Source organism: Debaryomyces hansenii (genome assembly GCF_000006445.2).
Source record: "Debaryomyces hansenii CBS767 chromosome B complete sequence".
NCBI lineage: Eukaryota > Fungi > Ascomycota > Pichiomycetes > Serinales > Debaryomycetaceae > Debaryomyces > Debaryomyces hansenii.
Genome location: NC_006044.2, coordinates 936,877 through 963,512, shown reverse-complemented (window position 1 = coordinate 963,512; position 26,636 = coordinate 936,877). Strand labels below are relative to the sequence as shown.

At 38.2% G+C, this 26,636-nt stretch overlaps 15 protein-coding genes across 15 annotated transcripts; 5 read left to right on the top strand and 10 right to left on the bottom strand. All coding sequences in view use genetic code 12, as the record gives it.

The window, feature by feature from the left end:
* Window positions 1-278: 278 nt before the first annotated feature.
* Window positions 279-1,319, top strand: DEHA2B12276g (DEHA2B12276p; the record flags this gene model as incomplete). Its single annotated transcript, XM_457488.1, has 1 exon — window positions 279-1,319. One exon carries the CDS (start codon window positions 279-281, stop codon window positions 1,317-1,319), a length of 1,041 nt encoding a protein of 346 aa, XP_457488.2.
* Window positions 1,320-2,126: 807 nt separating this feature from the next.
* Window positions 2,127-3,008, top strand: DEHA2B12254g (DEHA2B12254p; the record flags this gene model as incomplete). Its single annotated transcript, XM_457487.1, has 1 exon — window positions 2,127-3,008. One exon carries the CDS (start codon window positions 2,127-2,129, stop codon window positions 3,006-3,008), a length of 882 nt encoding a protein of 293 aa, XP_457487.2.
* An 843-nt stretch (window positions 3,009-3,851) lies between these two features.
* On the top strand, window positions 3,852-4,748 carry DEHA2B12232g (DEHA2B12232p; the record flags this gene model as incomplete). Its single annotated transcript, XM_457486.1, has 1 exon — window positions 3,852-4,748. One exon carries the CDS (start codon window positions 3,852-3,854, stop codon window positions 4,746-4,748), a length of 897 nt encoding a protein of 298 aa, XP_457486.2.
* A 367-nt stretch (window positions 4,749-5,115) lies between these two features.
* On the bottom strand, window positions 5,116-5,697 carry DEHA2B12210g (DEHA2B12210p; the record flags this gene model as incomplete). Its single annotated transcript, XM_457485.1, has 1 exon — window positions 5,116-5,697. One exon carries the CDS (start codon window positions 5,695-5,697, stop codon window positions 5,116-5,118), a length of 582 nt encoding a protein of 193 aa, XP_457485.1.
* A 1,099-nt stretch (window positions 5,698-6,796) lies between these two features.
* DEHA2B12188g (DEHA2B12188p) lies at window positions 6,797-7,720 on the bottom strand (the record flags this gene model as incomplete). The annotated part of the gene is made up of 1 exon (XM_457484.1): window positions 6,797-7,720. The coding sequence occupies one exon, from the start codon at window positions 7,718-7,720 to the stop codon at window positions 6,797-6,799; it is 924 nt and encodes a 307-aa protein (XP_457484.1).
* Window positions 7,721-8,117: 397 nt separating this feature from the next.
* DEHA2B12166g (DEHA2B12166p) lies at window positions 8,118-9,953 on the bottom strand (the record flags this gene model as incomplete). Its single annotated transcript, XM_457483.1, has 1 exon — window positions 8,118-9,953. The coding sequence occupies one exon, from the start codon at window positions 9,951-9,953 to the stop codon at window positions 8,118-8,120; it is 1,836 nt and encodes a 611-aa protein (XP_457483.2).
* Window positions 9,954-10,474: 521 nt separating this feature from the next.
* On the top strand, window positions 10,475-12,202 carry DEHA2B12144g (DEHA2B12144p; the record flags this gene model as incomplete). Its single annotated transcript, XM_457482.1, has 1 exon — window positions 10,475-12,202. One exon carries the CDS (start codon window positions 10,475-10,477, stop codon window positions 12,200-12,202), a length of 1,728 nt encoding a protein of 575 aa, XP_457482.2.
* A 140-nt stretch (window positions 12,203-12,342) lies between these two features.
* DEHA2B12122g (DEHA2B12122p) lies at window positions 12,343-13,163 on the bottom strand (the record flags this gene model as incomplete). The annotated part of the gene is made up of 2 exons (XM_457481.1): window positions 12,343-12,996; window positions 13,053-13,163. The coding sequence occupies 2 exons, from the start codon at window positions 13,161-13,163 to the stop codon at window positions 12,343-12,345; spliced, it is 765 nt and encodes a 254-aa protein (XP_457481.1).
* A 269-nt stretch (window positions 13,164-13,432) lies between these two features.
* On the bottom strand, window positions 13,433-15,280 carry DEHA2B12100g (DEHA2B12100p; the record flags this gene model as incomplete). The annotated part of the gene is made up of 1 exon (XM_457480.1): window positions 13,433-15,280. The coding sequence occupies one exon, from the start codon at window positions 15,278-15,280 to the stop codon at window positions 13,433-13,435; it is 1,848 nt and encodes a 615-aa protein (XP_457480.1).
* A 180-nt stretch (window positions 15,281-15,460) lies between these two features.
* DEHA2B12078g (DEHA2B12078p) lies at window positions 15,461-17,794 on the top strand (the record flags this gene model as incomplete). Its single annotated transcript, XM_457479.1, has 1 exon — window positions 15,461-17,794. The coding sequence occupies one exon, from the start codon at window positions 15,461-15,463 to the stop codon at window positions 17,792-17,794; it is 2,334 nt and encodes a 777-aa protein (XP_457479.2).
* Window positions 17,795-17,956: 162 nt separating this feature from the next.
* DEHA2B12056g (DEHA2B12056p) lies at window positions 17,957-18,277 on the bottom strand (the record flags this gene model as incomplete). The annotated part of the gene is made up of 1 exon (XM_457478.1): window positions 17,957-18,277. One exon carries the CDS (start codon window positions 18,275-18,277, stop codon window positions 17,957-17,959), a length of 321 nt encoding a protein of 106 aa, XP_457478.1.
* Window positions 18,278-18,439: 162 nt separating this feature from the next.
* DEHA2B12034g (DEHA2B12034p) lies at window positions 18,440-19,987 on the bottom strand (the record flags this gene model as incomplete). Its single annotated transcript, XM_457477.1, has 1 exon — window positions 18,440-19,987. The coding sequence occupies one exon, from the start codon at window positions 19,985-19,987 to the stop codon at window positions 18,440-18,442; it is 1,548 nt and encodes a 515-aa protein (XP_457477.2).
* A 189-nt stretch (window positions 19,988-20,176) lies between these two features.
* DEHA2B12012g (DEHA2B12012p) lies at window positions 20,177-23,149 on the bottom strand (the record flags this gene model as incomplete). The annotated part of the gene is made up of 1 exon (XM_457476.1): window positions 20,177-23,149. One exon carries the CDS (start codon window positions 23,147-23,149, stop codon window positions 20,177-20,179), a length of 2,973 nt encoding a protein of 990 aa, XP_457476.2.
* A 137-nt stretch (window positions 23,150-23,286) lies between these two features.
* On the bottom strand, window positions 23,287-25,161 carry DEHA2B11990g (DEHA2B11990p; the record flags this gene model as incomplete). The annotated part of the gene is made up of 1 exon (XM_457475.1): window positions 23,287-25,161. One exon carries the CDS (start codon window positions 25,159-25,161, stop codon window positions 23,287-23,289), a length of 1,875 nt encoding a protein of 624 aa, XP_457475.2.
* A 292-nt stretch (window positions 25,162-25,453) lies between these two features.
* DEHA2B11968g (DEHA2B11968p) lies at window positions 25,454-26,488 on the bottom strand (the record flags this gene model as incomplete). Its single annotated transcript, XM_457474.1, has 1 exon — window positions 25,454-26,488. One exon carries the CDS (start codon window positions 26,486-26,488, stop codon window positions 25,454-25,456), a length of 1,035 nt encoding a protein of 344 aa, XP_457474.2.
* Between the last annotated feature and the right edge of the window lie 148 nt (window positions 26,489-26,636).

Below are 26,636 nucleotides of genomic sequence, written 5' to 3'. Positions count from 1 at the left end.
TGCCATAGGTAGAATTATCCTTACGATACAACCCTCCCTATTGTCTCCAAACTTAATCTCTGATGTGGAACTGTCTAATATTAGATTTAGGTATTTTAGAACAAAGTATTATATAATAATTTTTGGATGTATGTCCATCGTAGAGACATAAATAATGATCAATGCCCTCACATAGAAAAGATAGTAATATTTCAGGATCAATTTAATTACTTTATATATGCCACTGTCAGGTTATATAATAATAATAATTATAGTAATAATAAATAAATAGTATAAGGATGGGATTCGAATCAACTAGTTCAGGAGTCGCAGCCAGTATATTCTTGGGATTATACACACTGTATCTTTTGTTAGCGATAAACGTTGTCCGACACGAGGGATTCAAGTTTATCTATAGGATATTATTGATGTTTGGATTATTTAGAGTTGCAGGGCAGCTTTGTGGAGTTGCATTTTCGGTGTTAGGGGTTGAGCATTGGCAATGGCTCATTGCATATTTAGTGTTTACTGCAGAGGGGTACTTCACGTTGATTGTTGCAGCATTTTATTTTATTGTTCAGTGTCAGGTAAAACAGACCGGGAGTTCGTGGTTACTGAGTCACAAGGATGAAGTTGACACTAAAAGTGGGAGTGACGAGAGAGGAAGTGATGAAAATGCGAGTGATGAAAATGCGAATGCAGAGAGAGTGAGCTATGAGAAAGCGAACAAGGAAAAGGGAGGTTATCGTAAAAAGGGAGATGAAGAAGCGAGTGGTGGAAAATGGAAGAAACATAAATCGTCCGTGTCATGGTCTACTGTTTTCTACATGTTTTTAATCCCGGCCAATGCATTTATTGTTGGCGGGGGTTCGCTATTGACGGGGGCCAACGCTGATGAATTGAATAAGGAGACCGGAAAAGTCAGTACATCTAAGGCTTTAAGGACAACGGGACAAACTATTTTCCTCATTCAAACTGTTATTGTGGTCCTTCTTCTGGTTTATGTGTACGTCAAGGAGAAAATAAGAGGCCGCACCATGCATTTGTTGTTTGCAGCTTTACCATTTTTGCTCGTGAGAGGTATATTTGGAATCATGTCTATTTATGTTGACAAGATGAATTACTACAAGCTTTCAAACTACACTGCAGAAGGTCTAACATCCGATTTCATCGCATACGAATACTGCCTTGCTACGACGATGGAGTTTATAGCTGCTTGTCTCTTGATTTCCAACTATTATCTTGATCGTGATGCGAAGGTGGTCGACAGAGAAAAGATCGAGGAGTATGAAAAGGAAAGTATTTTCAAGAAGATTTTAACTATACTAGTCCTCCTGTAGCTTCTACAGCAGCCATATTTTAATTATTTAGTTCTTTTGAAATACCATCTATTAGTGCAATGCTCGATTTATAGAATGATATATATTGCGCCCATTAACCTCAGCATTAAGTTCTTCATATAAATGACTTAGATTCATTATCTACTTCACTCCACAAGTCACAGCGGAAGAGCATGGGTTGTTTTTATTGTCCGTTTTTCTGTTTTTTTTTGTAGCCGATTCCGATTTTCCTTCACATATTTCCGATCTATTGTTCGTGTCATCAATCGCATACAAAATTTTGCCCAGCCTTGTTTTACGACCCAGTCCACATCATCAAATAGATTAGACAACCTCCCTTGGATGTGGTTCTGGAGGCTTTGACTTACATACACTTAGTTGTGAAAACTTCATATCAACCCAATTATTTCGAAATTTTTGCACCCATCATTAACCTTTCATAATCATCACAGATTTCAGGTACTTAATAATATTATTATTCCAAAAGGTTCATTTAAGGGATCTATTAGAATAACAAACCATACAAACTACGCTACAGGACAGATTCTGTGTCTCGAATTCAAGATTAGAAGATAACGTTAAGTCAGTCACACCTGTCAAACAATTTTATGCCTTTAACGGGGCTTTTAGGTCAATAAAAAGCAAGGATTATCTAATCTGCATTGTGCTGTATGGTCTTTATGAACATTCTATGTAATATAAATAGACATCTAAGTCTCGAATATATACGAGAAGTAGTTCAATGGTAGATCTAAAAACATCACGAGTTACCATTCGTAAAAATAGTATTATCTGTTATAAAAATACATGGCATTCGAATCGACTAGTGCAGGAGTTGCAGCCAGCATATACTTGGGATTATATACGTTGTACCTTTTGTTAGCAATACATATTGTTACGCATAACGGCTTTAAGTTTATCTATAGGATATTATTATTGTTTAGTTTGCTCAGAGTGGGTGGACAGCTTTGCGGTGTTGCGTTTGCAGTATTGGGAATTGAACATTTGAATTGGTTAATTGCATATTTGGTGCTTACTGCGGAAGGCTATTTTTCATTAATTATTGCAGCATTTCACTTTGTTATTCAGAGTCAGATCAAGCAGACAGGAAGTTCGTGGTTGCAGAATAAAAGGGGCACCCGGAAGAAACGTAAATGGTATCGTCCATTCAATTTGTCGTGGTCAGTACTTTTTCATTTGATTTTGATTCCTGCGAATGCCTTTATCATTGGTGGTGGTACAATGTTGACGGGGTTGGATCCTGAAAAGTTGAGCCAAGAGAAATCAAAGATAGATACGTCTAAGGGATTGAGAACAGCTGGCCAGGTCATTTTCCTTATAGAAACGTCTATTGTTATTGTTCTTCTGGTTTACGTATACATTAAAGAGAAAGTCAGAGGCCACGCCATCTATTTGTTATTTACTGCTTCTCCATTTTTGCTCGTAAGAGGTATATTTGGGATTTTATCTATTTATGTTGACAAGATGGATTACTGCCAGTTTGCGAACTACAATGGAGCTGGTCTAACGTCGCAATTCGTGGCGTACGAGTATTGTCTTGCCACAACGATGGAGTTTGTCACTGCTTGTTTCTTGATTTCAAACTATTTTCTTGATAAAAATCTGCAGGTATCTGAAACTGACAGTTTCAACAAAATTGAATCTGAGGATAGTATATCAAAAGCATAGTGAGTAATCTATGGGCTTAATCGTTGAAATTGGATAAAAATCGAAAACTATTTACCTTTAATTCTTTCCTATCTACTGACTATTTAGATATACAGCTTTTATATTATCCGTAATTAATTCTAATATAATTATCTAATAGAGATCATACTAACCACATGCTATCTCCACAGATTGTACTACTAACCAAAAATTCCCTTTGAAGCAAAAATGGAATTCAACATAAGATTCCTCTATATAGTCGAACATCCTGTTATTGCATTTCAAATACCTCTCTCAGCGTATACTTTCATAATCTGGTTGCGAAAGAATATATGGCTGTTGTCACTCAGCTATCATTGACCTCCGGTTCTAAATTCCTCTTCAAATAAATCAGAGGAATATAATATTAATGCCTGATGATTACATTTCTTAACTAAATTGAAATTGATTGTTAAGGTATAGTCGCATATTGAGATCAGTTGTTTTATGAGGCAGTGGAATCAAACGGTCAGCGAGTGTTGGATCTGTAAGTCACATATACCACATTTACCGATAAACTACATAATCCCTCAGCTAACGCAACATAGCCAAACTGATTACATCTTCGGATCTACTTCATGATCTCGTCGTAAAGGCCTACAGCTTCATGACTTCTATCTACGGCTGAACAATAGAAGCGTTAAAAAAGGGCGCTTATGTAAGCGCCCTTTTAACTTCTTTAACTCTGAAAGATGCCCATAGAATATAAATAGTGGTTGAAGATCATTATAATGTATAGAGAGATATGTTGATAGAATAGTTATATACAATTGACTTTTATAATATAAAAATCAATAATAATAATAATAAATCAATAGTATTAAGATGGGATTCGAATCAACTAGTTCAGGTGTCGCAGCCAGTATATTCTTGGGATTATATACATTGTACCTTTTGTTAACGATAAATATTGTTAGACAAAGAGGGTTTAGATCTATATACACTGCATTGTTTGCATTTGGTGTATTTAGGGTGGGTGGTCAGGTATGTGGTGTTGCATTTGCAGTGTTGGGAATTGAACATTGGCCATGGTTAATTGCATATTTGGTGCTTACTGCGGAAGGGTATTTTGCATTAATTATTGCAGCATTTTATTTTATTGTCCAGTGTCAGATAAAACAGAATGGGAAGTCGTGGTTGTGTAAGAGCAAAGAGGAACGCAAAAAGGAACAAGAACTCAGCAAATTCAAACATACGTCTTGTTTGTCATGGGCAACAGTCTTCCACATAGTCTTGATTCCCGCAAATGCTCTTGTTATTGGTGGTGGCACAACATTGACAGGGGTTGACACGGACAAATGGGATCAAGAAACGGATAAAATCAATACGTCGAAAGGATTGAGGACAACGGGACAAGCCATTTTTCTTATTCAAACTATTATTGTGATTTTGCTCCTGATCTATGTCTACGTTAAAGAAAAAGTCAGAGGATGTACCATTTATTTGTTGTTTGCGGCCTCTCCATTTTTGCTTGTGAGAGGTATTTTTGGGATTATGTCTATCTTCATTGGCGAAATGAACTACTATCAGCTTTCGAACTATGATAGGGCGGGCCTCACATCGGCATTTATTGCTTACGAATATTGTCTTGCAACAACAATGGAATTTATTGCTGCTAGTTTATTCATTTCTAACTATTACCTCGATAAAACCGAGGAAGCTACTGAAAACGAAAGCTACAGCAAGTTTGAATCCGACGAAAGTAGCCTCAATAAAGTATAATTAGACTGGAACTTATGAGTAAATGATTTTATATGTTAATTTTATAATAAATAAAGCGATTTAAATGAAATTATCTCAAGTACCATATATCCGGCTTTTGCTACAGAGAATTATACATCAGGTCTATTCATTGTAGTTTGTAAGCACTGTAGTTTTGAGTTTCTAGTCTGCGACTTTAAATTTCCTACAACAAATCAAATAAACAATATTTATACAAATTAAAATTTATACCACTAAATAAGTTTTGGGAATCAAAAACAGTATAACTTAGAATGAATTGTTATACCATAATACAACGTAATAAGAAAGGAATAATTATTTTGTTTCACATTTGCGAAATTTTTGAATAGTTGCGAAAAAAAGTAACTTATTTCTTCTTACCAAAAAGCGAAGCTTTGTTAGTCGATGGGTTATAATTGATTCCAGCATCAAGTTGAAGTTGAACTAACAAGTCTACTTCGAAACCAGTCGAATTAGATGGACAGGTGATATTCTTAACCTTAGTGTTTGCATAAATCTCATATTGACCTTTTTCGATTGGATTTGGGCAAGCCAAGAACTTGGACGAATTTTGGTAGGTCAATAAAGAGTTGTTAAGGCCAAAGTGTTCACTTGACTGGTTTTGGAATGAGGTGGTAGTTAGTTTGTAGTTCTTGTCCACATAAACAGTTCTGTTGGATGGATAAGTAGTATTAGTACCGTTGGCCAATGGCAAGTTCAAGGTGTACCCATTGTTGGCCTTGATTCTTCCAAAGAATGCTTGTTCATCACCTCCTAAGACGATATCACTTCCGTTAAATTTGACCAAATTGTACTGGAATTCTTCACCTTTGTGATGAGCAATCAACGAGAACATCGGAGACGATGGAGCGAAAAATCTCTTAACTGAGAGACAGTTGACTTCAAGAACCAACATAAATATGGCTAAAATGGCTGTAGATAATCTCATTTTGGAATTCTATTATAACAATTATTCTATTAGGTATTCCTTCAACTTTCTTCTTCAACTTTCTACAAGCTACAATTTCCCTATATATATACTGCTGCGGCAATAACGGCACTTCGAAGGCAATAGCCCATATAGGTCATATATAAAATATGTATACTTTGGTCATCTTGATGCGACTTAAAGTGAACCCTGGCATACAATAGAATTTCTTTCCAATATCATTTCTGTTTTGGGATTGCTATTGATCGCTTTTAGAATGTTTACATCAAAAAGTCAACAGAGTTGCGAAATTTTCTTACATGGTATAGTGAAGCCCCTATACCTATAGCCCGGTGATCATTTTTCTCTTGTGTTGCTTGCTGTTATCCGCAGCATATATTTCCAACGCATTGTTAAATTGTAGTATACCATCTTGCACAATTATCGCTTACAGAACGATGGGGATTCTTCTATTTAATGAATAGAAACCCATATAAGCGAAATTAGTTACATTAGCAACAGAATATTCCATGACGTCATCGGCGTTCAGTGCGATTTGAAGCCGATCCGATTCTTTTGATGACTTTTATTCTCTGGCTAGACTCGAAGCGAGTACGTAGGATATCGGCGATAGGAGAGAAAGCTTTGATAAGCAGAGAAGGGTATGGGAGAGAACATTACATAATCAACATTTAATTTCTTTTTAATACTACTTTGTAGGGTTCGACCGGTATTCTATTGCTCTAAGAACTTCTGGGTTGCTTCTAGGTAGATCGTCGAATGGTCGAGACACCAAGAGCGGGGCATTAAGTAATTCAATGTGCTCGAACGTTTTCATCCGTCACTGACAGCAGCTTCTAACCCGATCAGAGATCATTCAAAGGCATTAAAGCATTTGTGATAATTCAGGTGATGGATTGTAGCTTATCATATGACGGGTGACTTGAAACGGTATACATCAAAAACTTTTGTAGGGCCTCATCAAGTAGGGTAGACAGTGGTGAAATCGGTTAAGTACGAGCGTATATAACGAAAGGTAAATATATTTACATATTTATAAACAATTTCATATAAATACAGACCTAATTACAAGTTCAAATTCAGATATGAGCTAATGAACCTATAATTCAACAGCCTTTGGACAGTCCAACATCTTCTTAATATGACCGTAGATGGTGAATTGTAAGGAGGTTAAGGTACCGACCATAACCAATCTGGTTGGTAAACCGGCGAAAGAACCAACAACACCTAATTGCTTAGCTAATTGACCTAATAAACCGATAGTAGATTGACCTGGAGCCTTCTTGGTCTTGTTAACCTTGGATAATAAGGTGTCAGCAGGTTGGGAAACGAAAGCGGCAGCACAACCAGCGATAATACCGGCAGACAAGTTAATTAAAGTCAATTTAGTTTCGGATAATTGGTTCTTTGGAGTACCGACAGCACCGAAAATAGCATCAGAAGCTCTTTCGAAAACCAAGAACTTAGCGATGTTGTATGGAATTTGCTTGAATAAAATTGGGGTGAAACCATTGTAGAAAGAACCGACACCTTCTTCCTTTAAGATTCTGGAGAAACCACCGATTAAACCGTTAGCAAAGTTTGGTTGAGAAACTAATCTAATTCTAGTAGCTTCTAATGGACATAAAGCAATATCAGCGAAGAATTCAGCTAAAGCAGCGGAACCCATGTAGACGGAGTTCTTGTATTTCTTGGCGGTATCGACACCGACAAGTTCAGTGAAGTTCTTCTTGAATAATTCGTAACCACCGAATTTGAAACAACCTTGTAAAGAGTAACCCAACACAGTTGGACCTAAACCGGTTAATAAAGCACCAGCACCTTCAGCACCGACAATCTTTTTCAATGAACCGAGCAAACCCTTGTTGTATACTGTTGGTTCTAATTGAATTCTGGTCTTGATAACATCAATTGGGGTCATGGCACCGTGAGTAACACCACAACCAATAGCACCAGCTAAGGCAAATGAAGCGTAATCACCGACGGTATATGTTGGTAAAGTTTGACTTTGAAGAGTAGCCATCTTGAATATCTATGTGTATCTATATATTAAATAAACTAGGAATTTAGTATATCAATAGAAAACAATAAAAAAATTTTTAAGGAGGAAATGGTTGAATTTAAATCGTCGAATTTTTCAGTTCTCGGTCGATTTCGGGAATAATTTTTTTTTTCTTTTCTTTCCTGAGCGTGGCTCTAATACAATGTTTGGCTAATTACAGGGACACAATAACCATTACTAATTCGGTTAAAATGCGATCAGGATGCACGTATTCACGAAGAGATTTATGAATTGTAGTGTATATATGGAGAGGTACGGTATGAGAGCAGCTTGATGTAGATATATGTATATATGCGCATGGGAGGGAGGGACGGAAGGGTGGATCAACGGAATAATCCAGAAGTATGGGGGTCTACTACTAAATATGCACACCTAATTGATTAAGTAAGGATTTGTTGGAAAGGGCGTTCATTGCAGCCCGTTGACTTGCAGCCTTTTTGTTGGAGTCGACGCTGGTGCCAATGACTATGTCGTTGACCAAGATGGAGACCTGGAAGTCATTGCCAACTTTGCTGAATCTGTAGACCGGGGTGAGGTGGTTGGACCCTAGCACGGCATACAATGTGTTTTTGGCGTTGTTGTCGAGGGGGTATTTTGCATCTAGTGCGGCTGCGGGATATGGAGGAAGCGACGGGAGGTTTGGGAGATGAGGAGGATGTTGGTGATGCTGGAACTGGGCTTGGTGTGGAGGTGGAGGAGGTGCTCCGTATGGTTGGGGTGTTTGGTGAGGAACCGGGAAGGTGCTGTAGGGGTGCGGATGGATTTTGTCATTGGTGTAGGCCGCGGGCTGTTTGTCTTGGCTCTGGCTTGGGGCACTCACTTGGTTGATTGCCGCATTTCCTTCTATCGACGGCTCGTATTCTTCTTCGGAGTCGATTTTCGGCGAGTAGGGTTCTTCGGTCAACGAGTCGTTGTCATTGTTGTGTTTGCTGTAGTCTTCGTCATCGTCATCGTCGTTGCTGCTGTTTGTAGACATAGGTCCCGGAGTGTTCTGTTTGGACTTCTGCAGCTCTTCGTACGACGTGATCATGATCCTTATTATATCGTCGATTTTCTGCTTATTGGAAAAGGCATCCGACGCAGCCCTGACTTTGGCCTCCTCGACACCTATGCTGCTGGTACCAATACCCAACGTCTGGCCGTTTATAGACAATTTCACTACGTACGGGTCTGTTTCCAACGTATCGAACTGGAGAGTCGTTTGTTGCTGTGGTATGTAGTACATGTTTGTTACCTGTTTGAATAGGAAGCTCAATTCGATCAATGCTAATTTGTTTAATGGCTTCAACGTGTCGTTATTCTCATTGAAATCTTGTATTATGGGCTCATACAATTTCGCAATCCATAACTTGATTTCTGCAAAAGAATACCCATCCAAGGCCAATCCTCCAATGTACGCCAAGAATATGTTACTTAATTTTGCCAATTTATCATCTAGATTCATTTCCTTCGAAAAGTGGAACTTGTAGTTATCCGCCAAATTATATCCGAATGCTAGTTTAGTGAGAATGGACGTCGACACCAATTTGAACTGCAAGTAGTACAAATCGTCCTCGTGAATATCGGGAAGCTTCTCGTCCAATATCTCGATTAATGCAAATTCTAACAACCTCTTCCCTCTCAACCCTAACTTGGCATTGTGCGACCGGTTGAAGTCGTTAGCGTCGTTCAGCTCCAAAAAATCTGCCGGCTGTCTGAACGACTTATCCGTGAGAATCTTATTCAACAAGCTCTCATTCGATATTGGGGGCAACACCGGCGGAAACGACTCAATATTCACCTGCTTGCCCGAATTCACCCTCTGCTTCAATACCTTCGCCAAATTGCTCCCAATATCTCGCGGCGGCGTGTAATCCAACAAGTAGCCCACAAACTTATCCGATTTCACAGATTTGAAATTTATCTGGGATAACGCCAATAGAAACGGCAATAATCCCTGATCATACAAAAATTTCATTCTAACCGCTACTTTTAATTGTGAAGAGCTTAAGAAATTCCTGGTCTTGTCGATAATACTTGACGCATCACCCTTGTTTGGATTATCTAAATACGTTGATAATTCTCTATATTGGTCCAAACTTGGTGCTTTCGTTAAGATTTGATTAAGAGTGGCTTGCAATTGAGAAATATTCCCTTTAACTTGATGTAAATCATCACACCAAGTTAAAAGATCTTTTTGAATCAATGGCTGCATTAATACAATACGGGTTTCGATGGATTCGATTAAATAATCCTGAAATCTTAACCAATCTCCCTGATAACGTCTATTGTATATACTATCAAATGGGAAGAGAATCAAATCGACTAGGAAAAGTTGGGTCGTGTGAAATTACCAAAATCACTTCAGAATTTTTTTTCGAATTTTTTTTTTTTTTTTTTGGCAGGTTCAGCTATTACGATAATATAAGGGAGGAAAAAATTGTGCAATTAATAGACCAGATCTTTGTCAGTTTTTTTGGATTTTGAGCTAAGTTAGACAATCGTGCTATATTTAATATTATTTTTACTTGTTGATTTTGACAGTTGACAATGTTTTTCTGACTTAACCACTGAAAGTTTCTATTTTTTGCAATTTTTCTCTTTACTTAAGAAAGAAAGAAAAAGCGAACCAAAAAGCCAATACTGGAGATTATTTTACTAGACAAGAGACAAAGAGATACATATTGTAGTTTGAGAAAGGTACGATTGATATAAGCAAAGCAAAAGACGATATTGATGAATTCTACAATTACTGCAAAATTTTACGATGAGGAATTCGTTCCGGGGACTACAAACATTTTTAGTTCAGCCGACGACTCGTCTTTCGACTCGTCGTCGAGCGGCAGACCGGTGAAGAAGAATAAGAAGGGGGTGATTTTGTTGCCGCAGCCATCAGACTCTCCCAACGACCCGTTGAACTGGTCGAGTCCGCGGAAAATGTGGCATTTCTTTATCCTTTCGTTCATCACTGGGCTCACGGCAGCGGTTTCCAATGATGCTGGGGCAGCGCAAGACTCATTGAACGAGATGTATGGGATTTCGTACGATTCGATGAACACGGGGGCCGGTGTATTATTCCTTTTCATTGGATGGTCGTGCATTTTCTTTGCTCCTGCTTCGTCCTTATACGGGAGACGTATCACGTACTTGATATGTCTTCTTGCGGGTTGCTTGGGGTCTGTGTGGTTTGCGTTATCGAGGAGGACTTCGGACACCATCTGGTCGCAGGCATTTGTGGGTATGTCCGAAGCATGCGCAGAGGCCCAAGTCCAACAGTCATTATCTGACATTTTCTTTCAGCATCAATTGGGGTCTGTTTTGACGGTGTATATTTTGGCCACTTCGGTAGGTTCATTCTTGGCTCCTTTGATCGCTCATTTGATTTCACAATCGCTCACATTCAGATGGGTTGGCTGGTGGGGTGCCATAATTTGTGGTGCTACATTAATCGTCTTATATTTCGGTTGTGAGGAAACGGTGTTTGACAGATCGAAGTATTTCCCCATTTACCAATCGTCTCGTTCGGTCGACCATCATATTGAGGAGAACGATAAACACGAAAAGAATGATGAAAAGGAAGCTGAAAAGGGACATCATAACGACGAGCCATTGCAGGTTAGTCCAGATGAAACCAAAGGAGTTTTCGCACCTATTGAACACGAATCACAAGCTTCAAAAGAACTGTTATTACCATATCGTAAGAGAATCGCATTAATTACACCATCTCCTTATTTGGAAGGCTTTGGGTTTAAACAATATTTACGAAGATTTGTTATTTATTTCAAGGTATTTACTCTTCCAGCTGTTTGGCTTTCAGGATTATTGTGGGGGTTACAAGATGCGTACATGACATTTTTCTTGACGACTCAAGATACTTTCTTTTATGACGATCCATGGAATTACACTGAGACTGGTGTAGCTGTTATGAATGTCGCAACTTTGATTGGGGCTGTTATCGGTTGTTATATGTCTGGTGTTCTTTCAGATAAACACGTTTTATGGATGGCCAAGCGTAATGATGGTGTATCAGAACCGGAATTCAGATTATGGTTATTATTCATTACCTTGTTGATTTCTCCTGCCGGCTTAATTATGTTTGGGGTCGGGGCCGACAAAGTGTGGCCTCGTGAAGCTATATACGTCGGTTTAGGTTTTATCGGTTTCGGTTGGGGTTCGATTGGTGATACCGCTATGTCATATTTGATGGATTCATATCCTGATATTGTTATTCAAGGTATGGTTGGGGTTTCAATTATCAACAATACTTTAGCCTGTGTTTTCACATTTGTTTGCTCGTATTGGTTAGATGGTTCAGGTACCGCAAACACATATATTGTATTGGCCGTCATCGATTTTGTTTCTATTGCCTTCATCATTCCAGCATTATATTGGGGCAAGTCGTGGAGAAGAAGAACAAAGAGAATTTATATCTCTTTGGTTGAATTAACCCAAGGTATGGGTTAGAATTTTATGCATTTTTTTTCTATTGTTTGTTAAAGTTATAATCAATTCCGTAACTCTGATCTTATTAATTTTCATTTACTACAAATCATGTTCGATATAATAATACAGTTTATTTTAGAAAGACTTTTTATGTAAATAACTTAATCCAATTTCATTTCGTCTGCTGTATCATCAGGTTGATTAACGTTTGCATTAGAATTCTCCTTTGCTGCATTAGAATCATTTTCATTCTTGTTGCTCCAATAACTATCCATTTCGTCGTCAAGCTTGTTTACTTTCGATTCTCTTTTCAATTCCCCTTCACTCTTACCAGACATGTAAGCTGAAAGCTCTTCATCCAATGTATCAACCGACTTCTTTTGGGGCTTTTGTTTTCTCTTCAATGGATTCTGTGGTTTCCCTCCAGGCCCTCCAGGAGCAGCATTTCTTGGGCCTCTTGGATTTCCCCTAGGAGCGACTATACGGTCTGCTAACGACGTGGCACTTTCTACGACCAAATTCTCACCCATAGCTTTTCTTCCATCGAATTTCGAGATGGCTATGGAGTTATTTTTATTATGATCGTATTGGAAACAGACATATGCAACATCATCCTTTCTAGGATCAAATTTAACAAATTCGACCGGAGCGACACCATCGAATAAGTTGGATAAATCTTCCCCATTCAAATCTGGGTGAATATTCTTGACTCTAAGAATAGGCTTTGACTTAGAAATAGCTGTAACTTCTCTTGGAACCGAACTCGAAGGTCTTGGCCTATCATTTCTTCCGTGTGGACCTTTTGGTCTTTGATGCTGATTGAATGAGTTAGTAACCTAATTTCCTCATTGCCATTTCACTAGATACATACTGGTTTATTGATTCTAGAGTTACCTCTTTTTGGCCCATTTGGAAATTTTTTTGCTGGCTTTTTTTCGCCAATGATTTCATCTAACGATTTTTCCAATATAGGATTAGACATAGTACGTTTTGTTATTATTAAGAATATCAATTAATGAAGAATAGTCGATCATTTGCCCAATCGCTGAATTATTTGATTTTTGGTGATATCAGAAACTAGTTACACAAAATCAAAAGGTATATCATATATTCTCTATAAAATACTTCTAAACAATGAAGCAAATAAAACAAGACGTTGTGGTGTGTAGTAAAACGATATAATAAATAAATGGAACCATCTTAATAATACAGGTGGTGAAGAAAAGTATGGAAGATGGGGGCAGGTTGAAATCAAGTCCTCTTCTTTCCCACAGTCTTGAAGTTATCTTGTTCTTCATATCTAATACCAGTAAATTTACCTTCACCATCAAATACATCAACCTTTTTAATGAAATCCAATTTATTTAACTTAGGCCAGTTGACAAATTGGTATCCATTTTTATTGAGATATGCCAAACTTTTTACGTTGTAGAAAATACAAGCACCCACAACCAACACATTCTTCCAATCAGTGATAGAGCCCCTTGGATACCATAAAATGGCGAAGAGAACCAACAAGGAAGTGCACATCAAGTACGGCAACAATTGGATGTATGGGGGTCTTCTGTCAATAAAAGGAGAGGTGAGGGAATCGCGGAAAGGTCTGTAATTACCCAAGAATAAATCGAATGAATCTTGACGAGTACCGTCCTTCAAGTTATTTCTATAATAACGGGTTATTGAGTTGATTAAATCGGCCACAGCACCTCCACGCGTTCTTTTACCGAGACGGGTGAAGTCAGTCTTCAAAGCACCAGTACCCGAGTAAGCAAACGAAACGGCATCGGCATTATCTGCCCAGAAACTCATGAAAAACAAGTTGAAGCTTGGGTCTAATATTTCCCATGGGGCTGCATCCGTTGTTTGTAAGTACTTAGACTTGATAAATTGATTTTGCAAAACCCAACGTCCGAGCGTAGACTGGACTACATTGGTACGATCCAAACAGTCCATACAGTTAGTTCTGACAACCTTGTCCTGGGTTGATAAAATCGAGTTCGACTTTAAATCAAAATGGAAGTAGTTATCACTGGTATATCCCAACTGAATCAAGCGCTCCAATAAAAGACTGATTCTGTCCCATCTCATCTTACGGCATTCGTGATGGAAATCAAAATAGATATATTTGACATGCTCAGCCACATTTGGTGGTAAAGTATCAACTGCATTCTCATACGCTTCCTTAACCGCCAATTCATAGCCCTTCTGATTAACGAGATTAACACAGAAGTTTTCACCGTACTTTTCAATTTGCTCCGCAAAGTGTTTCTGCGATGCCTCGGCCGAAGACTTTGTAGAAACCACCAAGTTTGGTCTATATTTCAAGTTATTGATCTCACTCCAATAAACCGGAACAGAACCTCTGGTCTGAATGAACGAGTATAACTGGCTATCGTGCGTAGTTAAGATTTGTTCTGTTTCATTGTAATTACCCACGTTCCCATCGTCATCTATACCACGACGGAAATATCTAGTACCTGCCCTATTGATTGAACGACGGGTTACCAATGCAAACTCTAACGACTGGTGGCCCTTAAACTCTGCTGCATGCGACTTGAAATATCCGTATATGATCGGCGTCACGAAGTCGGTGGCTGTTGCTTCTACAAGTTCTTCACACAAGTACGAGTTCCACCAGAATCTATGATCATAAGTTACGGGCTTCGACGTGAATTGTCTCTGCAACGAATTTGTCAAATCGTACGCATTATCAATAGAATAAAACAACGTGGCATTCGACAAGTGCTGGTGTAACAAGTCAAGATAGCTTGATTCTTCTGAATCCTTTTTCGAAACCGAATCATTACTCAATGGAAGAATTTTAAACGAATCGACATGTGCAATCTCCTTACCCAAAACAGACCCTGTAACCGTATGTTTGTCTGCAATAATAACATATTTGTTGATCTTCAACTTAATAATACCGATAATACATGAAATAGCCGAAGGAGCACTGCCAATGTTTAGTTTAGAATAAACACTTGGTAAATTATCCGACACCTGTAAACCATTATTTCCACTTAAATAAAGGTAATTTTTGGTTCTACTATTCTGAAAAATATGCGTTCCATCAGGAGCTAAAGAATGAAAGAGCGTCATTGATTATGCTTTGTATTTCTCTATCTTAGAAGAAGCCCTTTAGTCGTCTTTTTATCTATTTGCTGTTTTCTGTTCAGAGCGCGGATATCAACTATTATTGCCACTATTAAGAGAATTAACGATAACGACTTCTTTAATTAATCAATTCAATTCAAGCTAATTGATAGAATAAGTGTGATAATGGATAAATTCAAGTTGAGTTGTACCTTGAATGGTCATGAACAAGATGTGAGAAGTGTTGTTTCACCTTTTAATGAAACGATTATCTCGGGACTGAGAGATGGTACTGTGAGAGTTTGGCAGGAAGATGAAGCGAAGGGATGGTCTACACCAGCTATTACAGGTGTGTTGGCATTCAATTCACCAGATAATTCGTTTGTTAACAGTGTGACGTACGTTGATAATGGAAATGAGCCATTGGTGGCTTCAGGAGGTAAGGATTGCATTATATATTTGAGTGATCTCAATCCGGAGGCCAATGTGGCAGGATCTATGCCCGAAGAATACGTGAAGTATCAATTGGTAGGCCACGAGAGTAATGTGTGTTCGTTGCACCACCAGGGACAGTATTTGATATCGGGATCATGGGATGCGACGTCGAAAGTCTGGGATCTCGAGTCGATGTCTGTGAAATTCAATTTGACGGGCCACGAGTCGTCTGTTTGGGACGCCAAAGTTGTGGATGCATCGAAGGATATATTCTTGACTTGTTCGGCTGACAGAACCATACGTAAATGGCTTGGAGACCGGGAAATTTGGAGCATTCCGGGCCATGGCGATGTTATCAGAAAGTTGCTTATATTGCCAGGAGGAAAGCAATTTGCTTCTTGTTCTAATGATTGTACGATTAAAATTTGGGATTTGGAAACTGGCAGGGCCTTGCAAACGTTGACAGGGCATGATTCGTTTGTCTACGATCTAGGAATATTGCCTAATGGTGATATAGTTTCTTCTGCAGAGGACAGAACTGTCCGTGTTTGGAGAGACGGTAATGTGATACAGGCCATTACCTTGCCATGTATTTCAGTGTGGTGTTTAGGAGTTTTACCAAACGGTGATTTTGTTGTGGGTGGTTCAGATAATAAATTAAGAATCTTTTCAAGAGAATCCTCCAGGATAGCACCGGCTGAAGAATTGAAAGAGTTTGCAGAATCTGTTCAACAATCTAGTATTGCAGAACAATCCGTCGACGACTTGAAAAAAACTGACATTCCTGGATATGATGCATTACTGCAGCCTGGAAAACAAGAGGGTTCTACCATAATGGTCAAAAATCCAAACGGAACCATCGAAGCTCACCAGTGGTCTGGTGGTGAATGGGTTAAAATTGGTGACGTTGTTGGCTCTGCAGGAAATTCAGGAGGGAAACAGGAATTTGATGGTAAGCAATGGGATTACGTATTTGACGTAGATATTGAGGACGGAGCTCCTCCATTAAAATTGCCTTATAATACAAATGAAAATACATATGCGGCAGCCGAAAGGTTTTTAGCTGCAAATGAATTGCCCGCTACCTACACGGAAGATGTTGTCCGGTTTATTATGAAGAATACAGGGGGGGTTGAATTAGGCCAACAGTCTAGCTCGAGCGATAATCCATACGCGGACAAACATCCAACACCTCCACCCGCTCAAGCAAATACAAACTTGTCAGTCATTCCTCAAAGACAATTTATTTTCTTCAAGGATTTTAAAAGCGATCAGTTGATTAAGGGGTTGACGAAATTCAACGAAGAACAGGAAGCAGAGAACAAATTTGCAAACGAAGAAATATCTCAAATTAAGTCTAATTTAAGTATATTGAATTCCAAAGAAGCATTAGAATTAATTACAATTTACCTTCCAAAGATTTTCAATAAATGGTCTGAGAAATCACGTCTTATTGGATATGATATATTGAGAATCAGTGTTCCTCGTGTTACGACTGCTGATTTATTAAGGTCTACTGATGCAGCAGAAATAATTTTAAATGCTGTGAACTCTGGATTGAAAGTTGTAAATGGGTCCAATTTACCGCTTTTCATGATGCTTTTGAAAGTTCTCAATAATCTAGTAAACAACACCTTATTCATTCAGCTATACATTACAGCAAATGATAATGGTCTGGTATTATATAACGAATTTTTTGATGAGTTGTTGGTTAGATTGACTAAATTGATTACATCTGTTTCAAAGGATTCCGCAGCTTTACAGAATAAGCATTTCAGCACCACTGTTACTACGTTGGCTACGTTCGTGTACAACTTGTCGGTTTACCAACTTCAGAATACATCGTTGAAATCAAATCCAGCCAGTGCAAAACCAGTGTTAGAGTTTGCCACTGAAGTTGGAGAAATATTAGTGGAATCAAGTTCTGAAGCTGCCTACAGACTAGTCATTGGGTACGGTAATTACAAATTTTCCAAAGCAACCATCGCTCCTCCAAAGTGGATTGCAACTGCCAAGGACCTCTACGTCACTAAAAGCAACGAAAAAAGGTTCATTGACTTAGCTAGCGATATACAAAAGTTATAAATCATTATTTAGAATTTTATATTAATATACACGTATATTATTACACTTGTGCCAACTAACTACATTTCTGAAGCATTTGTATCGAAGTTCCGTAACCACCTAAAACTTCAAAATCATTTCATCTGCAAACCTCTCCGTGCTTTTAAACAACCCATATGTCTATTAGTAGAATAATTCTGGAACTTTGTGAACATAGCTTACCAATTTTTGGGCAGTATCAAAATTTAAATTATCCGATAATTCAATAGCGGACAATACTCTTACCGAAAGATCACTAGTTCCAACCTTTCCGATGATTTCATAATTCTTATTTACCACTAATTCTTCTCCTGGGTTAGAAATTAATGTAACAGGGCCATTACTTATGAGAATGGAATTATTTGAAGATGGATCATACGATTGGCATTTACCCATAATACGGACCAATCTACCTTGATGTTGCTCTAAAAACGTCGAATCTATTCTTATACTTGCGGCATCCATTGCTAGCTATCTTATTAATTAATTATATATGATGATAATCTTGCCATTCAAACATCTAAACCACAATTTTAGTCCAAAATATAGAACTACGCGTAAGAGGGTATTCACGTGTAAAATGATTATATGATCTTTTGCATCTATTTATCTATAAAACTATCATTACTAACAAGTACATAATTCATTCAAGAAGTCACCAGCTCTTCCTTGCTCTTCAGCCCTCATTAAACTTTCTCCTATCAAAAAACCATCGACATTGTCCTCGTATTTGTACTTTTTGACATCATCAACATTAGTTATTCCAGATAATGCTAAGACCACCACATCGCCCTTTCTGCCACTCTTGTTTTTAGCAGCATCAACCAAGGAACTGGTGGTTCCTAAATCAACGTCAAAAGTTGACAAGTTACGGTTATTAACCCCAATTATGAGAGGTTCTTTGTTGTCACCCTTGTAAGTAAGCTTGACGGCTAAATCTAATTCAGACTTATCATTGACTTCCACCAATGGGACCATACCTAAGGACAAGGAATACTCGTACAATTCTTGTAATATTTGGGAGTTCAGCAACATTTTGACGATCAACAAGACGGTATCGGCACCAGCTAAACGGGCTTCTAAGATTTGGTACTTGTTGAAGATGAACTCTTTCCTCAAGACGGCAGGTCTTTTGTAATTTTCCTGGGTAGGAGTGTCGATAACACGACGTATTAATGCCATGTCATCTAATGAGCCTTTGAACCATTTTGGTTCGGTTAATACCGAGATGGTTGAGCATCCATTAGTGGCGTAAGTCAAGGCTTGCTTACCAGGATGAGCTTGGATATTGATATCGCCTTTAGATGGTGAAGCACGCTTGAACTCAGACAAGATAATGGTTTGTTTCAATTCTTTTTGCGTGTAGATAATCCGATCGTAGAAATTGATTAAGCTAGGCGCCACCGACAACGATAATGACACCTGTAATTGTTCAAAGGATCTACCTGGAAGCTTTTCAATGATTTTGTAGTCTTCCTTACGCTGTTCAAAGATCTTCACCAATATGTTTTCCTTCCTGGCCGGCGTAACGGCACCTCTGGAAGCATCGTTCTCTTTCCAAGTACCACCTTGAACAGATAATAAGTTGTCAATCATTATCTGACCAGATTCGGTTAAAATGGACTCCGGATGAAACTGCACACCTTCTATTGTGTATTCCTTGTGTCTGACACCCATAATAATTTCAGGAGACGTTTCGGTCGAAGCCGTGACCTCAAGACTATCAGGCAAAGTTTGTTGAGTACCAGCCAACGAATGATATCTGGTAACAGCAACCGATTGCGGCACATTGGCAAACATACCCTTTCCGTCATGCTTTATAGTGGTGGTTTTACCATGAACAATTTCTCCGGCATAAGAAACATCACCACCAAATACATCAAACACACATTGTAATCCCATACAGACACCAAATATCGGCAACTTGCCCTTGAAATAGTCAATAACATCTCTTGAAACACCAGAATCCGTGCTTGGATGTCCAGGGCCCGGAGATATGAAGATAATATCTGGTTTGATTTCATTTTCAATGGTAGCTATATCAATTTTATCATTACGATAGACGTCGACTTTTCCACATAAACGAGATTGATAGAGATATTGATATAAGTTCCAAGTAAAGGAATCATAATTATCTATCATCAAAACATGCCTTTTGAGCAAATCACTAGTCATAATGGAGGTTAAAGTACAGTTGATATAAATTTTCACTTTTAATACGGTCCTAAATATGTCTCATTAATTTTTTTGAGTCACTAATACAGTTTTTTTACGTACGGTAGATTTTGCATGTTGAATAAATTGTATATAAACTTATATGATATACTGATACATTTAATAGTCTTTTACCTTTAGAAGAAATGTTTAAGCCTTTCTAGTTCTACGTCTAACTCTTGCACTTATAGGAGCATCCGATTGGATGTCTTCAGGTTCAGAAATGTTCGCTTCATCTATAGAAGCACCGTCATGATCAGCTTCTTCATCAGCTTCTGAATCAAGTTCCACACCTCTTAATAAAATCGAACTAACCAATTCTAAAATCAACATAAATAAAGAAGAAAGTATAGCCAAACAATAGTTGGATATACTTACACCAATATCTAACCAGGAACCTTCAGTTCTTACTAAGAAGAAGAAATTTAACGACAAGAAATCACTCGTTGAAATAATTAAGGTGGAAATGGTGAATTTTCTTATTTCCAACCTATAATTCATTATACCGAGACAGGTGGAAAGTAGGATGTATGGGATTATTAATTTCAACATCAATAATGCACCCATTGGGAAAGGGTCAAAGATTGGAATCAATCTGTAGACCGAATCCAACGAGAACGATGAAATGGAGGCCACATTACCGGTTCCGAAGAATGCAAATTGCAAGAAAAAGAACCCGATGATTGTAATTCGAATAACTTGTAACCAGTACCCCTTTGGGACCAACCCGAGTTTACGGGACTTTTGTATTTTTCTAGTAGAGAACTTTAATGATTGTTCAATATTTAACCACTGAAGCAAGACCAACGAATATCCCACGTAAAACAACAACTCGAAAGAGATGGTTAAAATAATGAATGTTGGGACAAATGTTAAGAAAATACTCAATAATCTAAGTTGGTAATCTGCGGATGGATTTAAAGAATACAAGACTGGTAACACAAATAATGATACAACAAATGTTACCCAGCCGATTATCTGAGAATGAGCAGGTAATCCTTCTCTAGCTTGTAATGACATAACAGAGACGTTTGTAGGATATAACATGATAAGGATGACAAATATTTGAAGACAAACCAAAGTCTTGTTATAGTTATCGATCGACCTTTCAAACACCTTTCTAGCACCAAATATACTTGCTACGACAGCAGCCGCTGCTCCAACATTGATTTGAGTTAAGCTCTCAACTTTAACTGGATCCAAGTTTGTGAAAACGCACATCGACGCACAACTTGATAACCATAAAAGCTTTTGCAAAAATCTAATTTTTCTGGATCTTAAAAAGAAAGGATATAAACCAATTAATACAAAGATGATCGAAAACACAAATCTTTCAAAAAACCCGTAAACAATTCCTTCATACATTCCAATAAATGATACCAATACAAATAATTTAGTGGGCACTGAAATACCATGTAAAAATTGATTTAGACCTTCTATCAAATTTGCAGTTTCATTAAGTATGGTGTACCAAAAGTATAATGGGAAGGCAGCATACATATAGTAGTTGAATGGTGAATTTTGGTAATATAACACGTAGTTAATAGATATAGCCAAAAAGCCAAAGAAACCAGCCAAGGCAGGCGAAAACTTAGTTTCGAGGATGGATCTGTTAGTAAGGATAAATAATTTCAAGAAAATAATAAACGAATAGATGATCCAGCCAAAGAAACCCAATGTTACAATGGATCTTAATAAAGCCCAGTTATAAGTTTGTAAATAGTTTAAGCCGTTTAATGCATGTTTCAGTAATTCTTCAGATAAATCGACGGCTGCAGCTTCTTTAAGCTTTTGGTCATATTCCCTGAGATCACCATATTCTAATAAAGTGATTAATGTTTCAATTTGGGTCTTGTATTCTGCAATACTCCTTTGTTTGAATGGATCGTAAGGTTTAAATGAAAACTGATGATTATAAACTTCACTTTCTTTAACAAGATATTGCTCCACAATAGCCAAAGAATTAGCGTATAAAGCTTTAATCTTAGTTATAGACTCAGCATTGATATAGTCTAACGGTAATTCACCAACAGAGTTAGCAGGATAATTTGCACCAATTAAATATGCCATTAACGAAGCAATATCAGCCTGATTAACGTCGTTTCTTACTAAATGGTCAAGTTTCCAAGTATCAAAGTAGTTGGCTTCATATCCACTAGCAACAGGGTCTTGAGGTGTGGATAAAAGTGCTGCATCGGGCGTGTCACGAAGTAATTTTGGTTTGTTAATCCCAGCACCCCATGCAATCAAAGGAGTTCTCGTATTATCTGGATGTCCGTCCCCATGCGAACCAAAATCAGACATACCATGATCAGCCGTGAAAACAAAAGCCGATTCTTCATCACCAAAGAATTCGTGGATCTGTGGAATCAATTTTGATAACTCTTCATCGATATATTCAATATTATCGTAGTATTCAGCAGAATAAGGACGGTAAGCATGTCCAGCAGTATCTGGTCCCAACAAATGTAAGAAGAAAACGTTACCTTGTTGATGTAATTCATCATGTAATGTCTTGTTTGTAGCCAGGTCTTCCATGAGTTCATTAAAATGGTTAAACACGAAGGAGTCCAATTCAATCGAACTTTGAGTGAAGTCTTCAAATTCATGGCCATACATGCACGTATCAATTCTTCCAGGAACCACATTATCACCGTACGCAAACATTGGCAAAATATCTGGGGACCCGAAAGAATATGTGTGGGTTGATTGATTGAAAAATGAGTCGAAATCAACAGGATTCTCTTTCCAACCTTTAGTCACAGCAGAAACATCTTCGTAAAACCCTGCAATCATCGCAACGTGTCCCGGTCTCGATTCTGTCGGCATTCTTGTATTAGATATGCCCCATGTTCCTTCGTTCAACGCCAAACTTCTCAAGTACGGAGCTAAATATTTAGTTTCTCCTGTTCTAGGGTGCTTTAACTTCTGAAATGTCTTATCAGCTCTTAATCCGTCACCGACAATTAAGAATAATCTCTTTGCTGGTGGAGTATCAGTCGATTTGTGATTGTCCATACCATGAACCAATGGCAGGACAAAATAGATATCGAAGATAGACCATAAATAGAAGAAATGGAAAGCCAATCCTATAAACAATAGCAATTGACGATTCTTGTTCATCCTCTTGAGTTAGCGATATATTCTTTCGTCAATTCTTAGGAATAGAATGAAATATTTCTTCATTAGTACGCGCTGATCCACCAGGGTTTTATAAAATTCAAATTCGCGTTTATGAAATTACTATACGGTATACATCTCTATGAATTCGACATCTTAATCCAGTTGCAATTCTGTTTATAGATATCCATTGTACTCGTAAATACTCTTAGCAGCTCTGTGTATTCCTGGAGAACCTTAAAATCACGTTCTAGACATTGTTGATAAACTTCGAAGCAAGCAGAACTTGAATTTATTAGTTCGAAGTATTCTTCGTCTTTCTTAGATCTCTCTAATTGATACTGTACGATATGCTTCTTATAATTGAGGAAGTCAGATTGGTAATCACGAATGGAGGAAACGTATCTCATCCAAATTTCTTTTGTTAATTTTTTACTGAGCAAGGCCTCTGGGGGAGTTGGAGAGTTATAGTTGTGAATGGTTGGAGATGCATGCAAGTCCAACATGGTTAGTATTTTCTTCCGACCATCGGAGGGCATATAATGGCCCTTGACAGAGTTTCTGTTAATAGGAATGTGAAGTGTTTCTGCCTTCGAAGTACCATTCGTGTATTCGGCCACTCTTGGTCGTTTGGCCTTGAGTTTGGAGGTGATATCTTCACTGATCTTCCGAGTCTTATCATTACGTACATCTTTTGGTAAGCTTTCCAAGACTTCGGAGAAGTCGACGTTTCCAATGTCACCACCTAACTGGTCCTTCAAATCATCAAAACCAAACGTGCCTGTAGTCTTCGGTCTTTTGGATGTGGCATGATCGTGAGAAACGCTATTATTTCGAACATAACTCGTGGTTGGAGCGACTGGTTTATTTCTTGACGGTGAAACAGAACGTCGATTTTTGCTTAATCGGCTGGGCTCCTGTCTAGGCCTGAGATTCATGCTAGCATTGAAAAGTTGTTCTACTCCATTGAAAAGTTGCTCCGACCCATTTCCATTAGAACCTGCAGCATTGCTTTCCATTTCGTCCAGTGATTCGTGCAATGCAGATACAAATTCTTCATCTTCCGAATCCGAATTATGATTTGATCCCTTTTTATTCGATCCATTCAGTCCATTGGCTGAAGCTTGTGTATTCGACATCAGCTTACTAGACCGCCGTTCCACGCCATCATCGTCTAGTACTATAGGATCACTGGAATCGTGTCCATGTTGGCCAAGGCTGTCTGTATCGGGGGTGTCTTGCTCACGATAGGCCGTCTGGCTATTCAGTGGATTTCCATTATGAACCGATCCAAATACAGGCTTATCTTTAGCCTTATCTTGTGCTCTTCGCCTCTCCAAAAAATATTGATCTAGAACATCATCTTCCTGGGCGAAATGGGTGAATGTGTTCTCCCATTCCTTTCTATATGCATCTCGTTTCCTTTCGTTATAATGAGCGTTTGCCGCCTCTCGTTCATTTTCCTTTTCCTTATACCGTTCACGTTCCTTCCGTTTCTCTAGCTCGCGTTCTCTCTTGATCCTCTCTTCTTTGTCTCTTCTGAGTTGTTCTTCAACTTTTTCCTTAGCAATTTTGGCAGCCTTCCTCGATTGGTCTTCCCGGTCTTTTTTCAACTTCTCTTCTTGCGCCTGTTTCTGCTTTTCTGCCATATCTGGATTTTGGTATGATCTATAGAAATGCTGATAGAATCCATAATATCCTGGGGTTCTGCTCGTCCTAGACGTAGACGTAGATGCGGAAGTGGTTGTAGATGTATGCGCAGACGTACTATATGATTTATATGAACTGTAATTGCTCTTTCTGTGTTCTCTATCGTATTTGCGCCGTTTTTCAGGATCTTTTAACGTTTCATATGCTTCTTGTATTTTGATAAACAACTCATGGTGTTTTGTATCTGACGTCTTATCAGGATGATATTTGACAGCTAACTTTTTGTAACTTCGCTTGATATCATCATCAGACGCATTAGACGCCAACTCTAACACCCGATAGAAGTCGGTTATATTTGATGCCATATCATTAATGAATAGGTTTTATAATGTAATTGTGAAATCAATTATATTTTTTTAATAGTCGCAGTGATCTCAATATGATTCTCTCGGAAGCCTTATGAAGAATAAAGCAGAACAGAACAATTGTACGAACAATTACGATATAAGTCTACAGTTACAAGGCTACATTATTGGTACGTTCTAGTTGATAATAAAAATTAAATTATTAAAGATTAAATATTAGTGTAGAATGGATCTTACATTGTAGAAACAGATGAAATTCAAAATCAAAATTGTTAAGGTGTAGTGATGTTACTTAGTCAACGGAGAGGTTAGTGTCTTCAATTACTTGATCTTTGGTTTGGGCGAGGATGATTTTAGCGTAGACTGGTATATCATGTTCTGGGGTGGCTTCAGCCAAGGCTTCTAACAGGCTGAACTTCGTAGACTTGCCTCCGTTGTATTCTGCTGGCAAGTTATCCTTACCAAACCATTCAGACAAGTTACCGTTACTCAAGACTTGGAACTTCTTCAAAGTTTCAGCGCTGATGATACCCATTTTCTTGAGGAATGAGAATACCCAGCCCATGAATACTGGAACGTTGATGAAGAATTTAACAGATAATAGTTCTGGGTAGTTGGCACCGAAAATACTGATGATCTGCTTTGTGGAAGCCTTGACGTTGGGGTCCATACGAAGCATGGAGACGTTATTGTAGTCATGGACTTGGGCGATTTTGTTGTTCGATGGGTCGGTGAAGTCTGCAAACAGCAATGATTTTTCCATGATACCAATACGCCATCTCAAGAACTGTGTACCTTCCTTAGCACCCACCTTGGACTCACCTTCACCACCGTACTGCTGGAACACCTTTTTAGGATTCTTAAGTTTCCCGTATAAGTTCCAAGTGACATACTTCATGTTACTGTTACCATCTGGGTTGCCAGTAATGACCCCCAATTGATCCAATTCCTGGTCAAATTCCTCTTCGTAAGCGGCTGAAAGAGGTTGGAACTTATTTCTCCAATTCAAGGTGTTCACTAATCTTGTCTTGGCAGTTTCAACGTCGTATTCATCAGCTACCAAAAACTTCAACAAAATTTCGTTTCTAATGGAAACATCGACATGTTCGTTTGTATCAACATTGATACAGTACCCGAAGATTTCATCGTATTTAGGGTTATCAGTTTTCTTTAAAATTTCTGGAACGGCCCCAATTAATTTCTCCAACTTATCTTTTTGATCAGCTGTGAGCTCGGTAGATTTGATAGTATCACCAACTGAGCTAGCGTTTATTTTTTCAGTTGAAACTTCATCGTTCGGTTGTTCAACCACTGCTGTTTCCGACATGATGTTATTACTGTTTCTAAAGTTTTCAGAAAGAAAGAGGTCTTATTGATCTTATATAGAAAAAAACTCTTCAGCCGGACTTCGGTTAAAAAAATATTGCCTGAAATTATCTATTACTCGTATCTATAGATTTACGTATATACAACTT